Consider the following 8,156-nt stretch of genomic DNA (forward strand, 5'->3'; position numbering starts at 1 on the left):
TTAGATGCCTTTTAGGGCACATGGATCAATAGTATCCGAAATGGTGACACAGTGCCGTCGCGGCTTCTCAGTTTTGTACCCCGTGTTCGAAACCGGATTACTACTTTTACTTTCGAATGCCATTTATCTACCTATGTCCGTAAGAGGTTACTGCAAGAATGTTTCTTGTAATGTTAATGCATACAGTGGTGTTAAATTAATTGTAAAATTACGATTGGGTTTCACAGTAATTCTCATATTCTTATGTCATTCTTAAATCAATCCGCATATTAATTCTTATATTTTCTTCTAATGCTTATTCTTTAGAAAGATTTGGCGCATTCCCTTCAATGATACCGATCGTAGAAACATAGAAATTTTGAACACATCGCGCGGAGGCAGATTTGCTACTGTGACATTTCTTCGCACGAATCTCACTTGGGAAAGAAATATCGTTAACGTCGTTGAAGACTTCACGCGTTGGCAATAATGTGGCAAATCATAAATAACGGATCAATTCACAGAAAACTGGCACTAGCATTTCATTGTGAATCAAGATACACCACAGGAACTTCACGGAAAAAATTTCAAAAAAATTTCTCATTTATTTATTGCTTCTTTTCTTTATTAAATTTATACATCAGACATACGATTAGTAGACGAATAACAACAACGTTGCTTCAATACAGCCTGGAAAACATTTGTGTAGTGATCTTCTACGGGCACAGGTAGATGTATGAAAAACAAAAATAAAAGTAATAATCTGGTTTCGAACACTGAGCGCGAACGTGTAATAACGGGACGCTAGCCACTGCTAAAAGGCACAAAGTACCTCGAAAACTCTGACCATCGTTTTCTCAGAAACGGTCGAGTATCTACGGGTAGGCCGACACAAGTGTTCTCTTGTTCTAACTCCTCTTTCACTGAGCGAAGTTTCTGCGAAATTGGATTATGGCACCTGCCGTGTTATCCTCGTAAGTAAGAAATAAAAGAAAAACCTATATGCGCCGCCGGATGTTTCTTTATTGATACACCACCAACCCTGAGCTTGTTTCGAGAAACGAATTTTACACGTTAGGGTTGTGATATCTTCGTAATGGGTACCAGTTAACATCAAGCGCCAGTGACCACTACCCGCCTTCGAAATGCTGGGTTCGTGGCCTGAAGCCTCTGCCCGTGCGCCACGTTCACGGGCACGTTAGCCCATCAAATACTGGCGAAAGTACGAGCAACGCGACACCGAAAGAAAGGCGGAAAACTGCAGCCACAGTAGTTCTCTTTCATTGGAGCCTCATCAAAGGCTTTGACGAAGCACCAGTAACATACCGGAAAGAGAAAGCAGAGCCAGCGAGACTCGCCTTCAGAAAGGCAAAAGTTTGTTCTGGCGCCTCGTACGCCACCGTGTGTTTCCAATAGGTGCGCATCAAATTCAAATACACAAGGCATCACATGCACTGCCTAAAAATACCCCAAATGTCAGCTCCAAAGTGGCGGCCAAAACGTGCCATCTGGCGGGCGGGCGCTATTCTGGAAGCGTTTAACTGCCGCCGCGAGGGGAGTGCGTGACGCCGCGCAGCCGGGCTCTACAAACAAACCGCGGCTCCGGCTCTAGCCGCGCGAAATCACACTCCCGTAAACCGTCAAACACATAATACAGCCAAACATCTGTCTGCCCAAAGTCGTCGCCTCACTTTCAAACACGCTAAATTTTTACTTTAATTTTAATATACGAAAAGTAAGAAAGCTACTTGTCAAAACCCTTCTCTAGCCTCGGCATCTCTCGTGCTACTCTTTAGTTGCTCTCGCAATCTTTAAAATTTCGGTACACTGAAAACTGACGCGTAACCTCAAACCAGTAAGCCTCCGAGGGTTAACTTAAAACTAACAGCAATTCCATACGAACATTGTTAAAAAGCGACGTCGTTGCACAGGATGGCTTCAAGTCACACCACGCAGGTGATAGATTTGCCCTGCTGTTCACAGAAAGAGTAGGTGCTCTGTGAGACGTACCACACAAACTCAGGCACTCCATCCGGGCAATAAATTTATCAATCTGGCCCAATATGAACCGGCTCAAACTTTTTAACTCCGCGAACGATGTAGGCGGTGAGTCATACTTGTACCACTACTGCAACTGAATCTGTTATTTTCAGCACCTAGCGCCAAAATTACTTTGGATGCAAACTGCATATCTAGGGAAATTCATCATTAACATAACAAATTTTATCTCCACACACACACACACACACACACACACACACACACACACAAACACGCAATGACACACGCAAATATAAATACACATAGCATCCACTAGAGGTCTCTCCCAGTACAGAGGAGAAGATCTGAGAAAAAACATTTTAAATTTTAGTAGGCTGTCAAAATGTTAAAGTGTGCAATCCTCCAATACATCTCAAATGCTTTCATTAAAAACAGTTATTTTATTTCTATATTTGGTTTGGTAAACATGATAGATGGCAAGCATGAGGAATTATTAAGCTCTAGCAAAATCACAATACATAAATGTAATTTTTATCACTGTAATCTTGGAAATAGGAGGCTGAAAAAATACCCTCTGTTAACAACAATGAGGATTCAGCCAGTAACTGCAATAGCACAGTGAACAAATTTAGAAACTCCAATTATCTGCTAACTGTATGTGTTCATCAATTCTTCCACACTGAAGTTTCTGCAGATCTGCACCATTTGAAAAGTCTATCGAGACATTTTTTCACATATTATTGATGAGAAAATATCAGTTAGACTTCAAACCTAAATATAAAAGACACAAAATTGAGAATAGAGACAATTCAGCACCACCTAATTCTTACAGGAAAGAAACTGTACCAGTTTATCTGCTACATCTAACTATAAATATAATTTACACAGCCAGTGCTAAGAGCATGCAGACAATTTTCTTCCCAAAAGAACGCTAAATAAAAGAGGAGCTAAAAGGAAAGAGCAAACCAAAAACACACTATAAAAGTGAGACCCAGATTACACACTTCACATATTGGACTCTTCAATGTCAAAACTACATAGCAGCTCACTGCAAAGAAATATTATCAGAACTGCCCATCAAAGCTCATACTACTTTTTAAAAAGGAGCACTAAACCAACTTGCACACATACTAAAAAAGATGCTTTGCACTGCAAAGACCTCCAGTGGATAGATCTAAAATAACAGACACCAATAAAGGCACTTACGTCTATAGCCACGTCCCTCCTCTGGTGTAAGCCGGTCTGCAACATTGCCTTCCGATAAGGATCCAGGAGTGAGTGTGCCATCACGGTCTCTGTCTTCTGACAGTGGTGTGTCCGAACCCTCCTCCTTTACACGGGGCTGCAGAGGCGGTGTACTGTTGGGTGAGACAGAGCCCGCCAGGCCCTCACTTCGGTTACCAGAACTAGACAGTGTAGGAGCTGGAGGTGCAAAAGCAGACAGCCCCCCAGTCTCCATATCACCAGCACCTGGGTGCCCTCGCCCCAAAGGACGGAAGGCACCAGCTCCTGCAGAGCCAAATGGAAGCCTGGGATCCAGGGCTGGGTGCACAAACTGTGGTTGCAGGTGATGAAGCAAGTGAGCTGGCAGCCCTGGGTAGCTATCAACGTGCCGCAGGCCAAAACCGGCAACAGTAGCACTGCCAAAAGGGACGTGCAGGTCTTTTGCTTCTGGGACCTGCACAATGGGATGTCAGTTTTGTTAAACAGAGGTTCTAGGTAGACACACACTGATAATGTACATAAAAAATATTATGTAGCACACAAGACTAATCTTTATGTATGTGTACGCTCATTCTCCCCTCCCCCCCCCCCCCACACACACACACACAAAGTAAACACTTCAAACATATAAGTCACTGCAAGCAATGCACTGTTTACACTGAAAACAAAATCATAAAAACAAAAAAATCATGTCAGAAGCAAGTTCCAAACAGAGTTTTCTAATGCACAGTCCCAGTTTATATGTATTCTTAAAAATATTAAATGAATCCACTAGACACATAATTGAAAAGTCTGAAATGCACAGTGCCAAAACACAAAAGGAAGGAACTGCAATATTTTTCCAAAACCATTAATGAGAGCTGCATAGAGTCAAAAATAAAAATAATCACACACACACACACACACCATTTACTCAGCAATATCTAAATTAAAAAAACAGCAACACACACTATATAAGAGAAGAAACATTTTACACTTTAAGTATTAAAATATGATACAAATTTAGTTCATCACAAAACACAAACTATTCAAAATATACAGACCTGGGGATTAAAGGGCCTCTGCATTCTCAGAGCCTCTGGAAGCCCTCCAGCCTGAGAGAAGACGACAAGAGCAGGTGGTGGAAGATGATTTGGTACATATGCAGAATTTTCCATCTGTGAACAGGCAAGAATTATTATTAGAAATTTACGTTCGAATTTGATACAGCATTATGTAAACTGTATATAATATTTCCTTTAAAATGTGCATTTCACTATCGGTACTGAACCACAATAGACGTTATGAAACGCAGATCAGGTCCGTGTCTCATAGATACAATTTTAAAAAATAAACCAAAAAATAAACAAAAATTCACCGAAAACTCTATCAAAACAGTGTGCCCTTTGTATCACTCTGTACAATAAATACTCAGTGGTCAGTTATAAATGTACCTCTCAATTACCAAAATTGATCACAGGTTCGAATCATGATTTGTTTACAAGCTGCGCGATACAAGTAATTACGAAAGAGCTTAAAACAAGATGAACAGTTCACTGTAGTTTACATGGAACACTGCCGGCTCCTCATAGTTTACCTTCCTTTGGCATTTAATATAACAGAAAATCTTTCATTAAACTTCTCACATCTCATCACGAATCAGCATGTAACACTGAATTATTTTTGTCAAAACCAAATTCAACAAAACAGCACATTATCATACGCATGCTACTATAAAACTACACTCAGACAAATGTAAACAAAGGACGACGCTGATAGGACATTTAAAAACACACACATAACGCTTTCATTAATATATACTTGTATCCCAAATCTACCTCTGCATTAATGCAGAGTATTGTCACTGCACAAAGACGCAACGTAAATACTTCTCGAAACAATACATTTTGTTTCAAAAACTGGAACACTCAAAAATGAAAAAAATTACAAGTGAAGAACGGCAGATCGTTTACCTTACAGAGCTTTATATGGACTAAAGCATAAGACAACGAAAATAAACACAGCAATAACAACAACTCCACATCTATTGGATAACTCGATCAGCGTACTGTACGCCGTATCGTTTCCCTGTATCCACCAAACCCCGACTGAGCTCCATAAACACGTACCTACTCGCTCATGTTGTCCCGCGGTGCATGCCGGGTAGGTGACAAAATACGATCGCCGTCGGTTGGCGGGAGGAAACAAAGATGGCGGCTAGCGCTTGTAAACGACTGCTGGCGGGAAATTCGTATCAGTATGCGTCACGTCTGCTTTATAGTTGAGAACGCACACAGTTTTTAACGATACCACCAGTTAGTGCGATACGGGAACACATTTATATTTATTTTCATGTCACTCGTCATTTAACATACGTTGATTTTCAGGCAATTTCTTTCCAAACACGTAAATGATATAAAAATGTGGTCTTCACGTCGAAATACGTAACTTCTTCGAACATGTCGCTAATGAAAGTTGCTATTAATCAACATCTGAATTCATCCACCTGATGTTTGAATTTTTTTTATCTGTGTAGTACTTACAGAGTGGTGGTGTGTAGAAAACAACGAGCCGTCTGTCACATAATACTCAGAAATAGCTCAATTTAAGTCTCTTAAAGATTGGTTGGTTGGTTTGTGGGATTAAAGGGACCAGACTAAGTCTCTTAAAGCTCTCTACTAATGCTCAAGTGGTAATGAGAAATAATTGTTTCTTTTACGTCTGCATGTAGTACAGTTTCTCTTATTTGTCCACCTTTCAATATGATAGGTTTGTGATAGGTATTGAACGTTTCTAGCACCTTGTCAGCCACGGTGTAGGAGATGGAACAAACAGCCTTACGTAAAATTCACGTTGCACAACGGCATTTTTCGTGAATTTAACTGACAAATAAACATCGCGAGTGGATAAAGTGTGTTTAATAATTCAGCCTCTAGTTCGGAACTAAATTGTGGACTCAAGAGGCTTCTCAGGATTTGGAAGGAAAGTTAGCGTTCATTATTCTGTCGACAGTTCTGTAATTAAGAAGTGGCCACTTTTTCAACTGGATAAGAATGAGGAAGGATATCGGCTTTGGCGTTGACGAAGCAACAATCATATGAGGTGATTTAGCGGTCTTCCCCTCACGTTGCGAGTTGTCAGCAGCCAATTACATCGTGGCAGATTGAGCTTGCCGCGAACTAACTTGTAAGACTGGTAGGCCTACCTATGTACCGATAGTGAAAAACTGATTCTCAACTACGGTCAATTAACTTTTTGGCCTATCTTAAGCTGCAAATGAGGTTCCATAGCTACAATATTAATCTTAAGTTGTGAGTGATGGAGGTCTGTGAGGTTATTTATTTACGACAGATAATACGATATGTCCTGGGTAAACGTAAATGTCCTAAACTATGCTTGGTGTCGAAATGCGTTTGGTGAGACGGCCAATAATAGGCAACGATGAATTCAAGGGCCACAAACAGTAAAATTCGTACTGTTTACGCTTCATTCCTCTGGTAGCAGACTTTCCGCATTACTTGCAAAAAACGAACTTTGGTCTCGACCAGAAAGAAAGATTTACTCAACATCTGCATCAATACCGTGAAAGTCTGAAAAAGGTGCTTGACAGAGGGTACTTTTTGTTGCAGCATGTATTACAGTTTCTTCCCGTTCCATCCATGCATGCGCAAGGGGGAAATAACACTCGGTAAGCATCAGTGCGACCTATTATTAGTCTGATATTATCTACATCCTCTATAGAACAGTGTTACTGTGGAGCTGAAAATCCGTCTGTGGGTTTTCTAACTGTAAATGAGGCTGTATGATTGTTCCAGTTTATCTTTCAACATGTTTCTATTCTCAGTTCTATTTGACTTGACTCCAATCGTGATTCATAAACCGAACAAAGAGCGCTCTATTTCATGTTTCGTGAAGTGCAGAAGCTAATATTTATGTATATCATAAGGTACTTGTCAGTCTGTACACCACGCTGGTGAACTGCATACATATAACTGGATATTGTAACAGTTGAAGAATGAAAATGGAAAAATTGTTAAGTGTCAAAGCTTAAATTTGTCAGAAGAAAAAAAAATACAACGTATCTCTTTATGTACAGCACTTATTTGTATTCATAATGCTGAACCTTCTGATACCACAGAAGAATGCTCCGCGTCACATCACTGCAAAAAATAGTGAGACAAATTAGAAAATAAAAAAATTAAGAACGTCCTAAGTGGCATACTAGGAAACTGATTGGTCCTAAGTGTCAGTAAGAAACTCTTTGTTTCAAGTGGCATTAATATAGAGACACTACGTGTTATTCGTGATAATAAAAGTATAAAAATACAGCAATAAGATTTTAACTAGTAAAACTGTAGTCAACAAAAGTCAGTCCTCATATCTTTCACATTTTTTACAAGAGAATAACAAAATTAAATCCTAGGAAAATATCTTTCAGTATTGACTTCTATTTCTTACACAGACCCATTCTTGGGGCTTGGGGTCAGATGTTGCAAAGTTTACTGTAAAGCTCCCTGTTCTGCTGAGAAAAAATGGCAACATCGTCAGCAAAAAAAAAGGACATCACACACATCCACGCCCGAGGCAGGATTGAACCTGCGACCGTAGCAGTCGCGCGGTTCCCGACTGAAGCGCCTAGAACCGCTCGGTCACCGCTGCCGGCCATCGTCAACAGGTCTCTCGGTTTTGCAGCTAATAAACAGCTAATAACAAATGAAGTACGGCATGGCATAAAATTGCCGTGGCCTTTCCTCTTTTGAATACACTGACATTTTCCCATTCCTCTGTTTCAGAGTAAGAACATTTAATAGCTATTTCATATGGATAACTATGACGTCCTTTGATCATATTGTCTTTGGAAATCTTATACTCCTGTATTGACAACAATGTTTCAGCAGTATCCTTCAAGTCAGAGAATTCAGTTGTATGCATTGCAGTTGCATGAAATTGGCTCATAGCTTTAGTTAACTCAG

At 40.2% G+C, this 8,156-nt stretch overlaps 1 protein-coding gene across 1 annotated transcript in view; it reads right to left on the reverse strand.

Annotated features, from left to right (window-relative positions):
• Positions 1 to 5,300, reverse strand: part of LOC126249226 (E3 ubiquitin-protein ligase RNF220-like) — a 717,707-nt gene extending 712,407 nt beyond the window's left edge. Inside the window, exons 1-3 of the mRNA XM_049950882.1 lie at positions 5,157 to 5,300; positions 4,248 to 4,361; positions 3,187 to 3,658 (exon numbers count right to left, since the gene is read on the reverse strand). Coding sequence (XP_049806839.1) covers positions 3,187 to 3,658; positions 4,248 to 4,361 — 586 coding nt within the window. The 5' untranslated portion in view covers positions 5,157 to 5,300. The remainder of the gene's footprint in view (positions 1 to 3,186; positions 3,659 to 4,247; positions 4,362 to 5,156) is intronic.
• Between the last annotated feature and the right edge of the window lie 2,856 nt (positions 5,301 to 8,156).

This window comes from Schistocerca nitens, chromosome 3, assembly GCF_023898315.1.
Source record: "Schistocerca nitens isolate TAMUIC-IGC-003100 chromosome 3, iqSchNite1.1, whole genome shotgun sequence".
Taxonomy (NCBI): Eukaryota; Metazoa; Arthropoda; class Insecta; order Orthoptera; family Acrididae; genus Schistocerca; species Schistocerca nitens.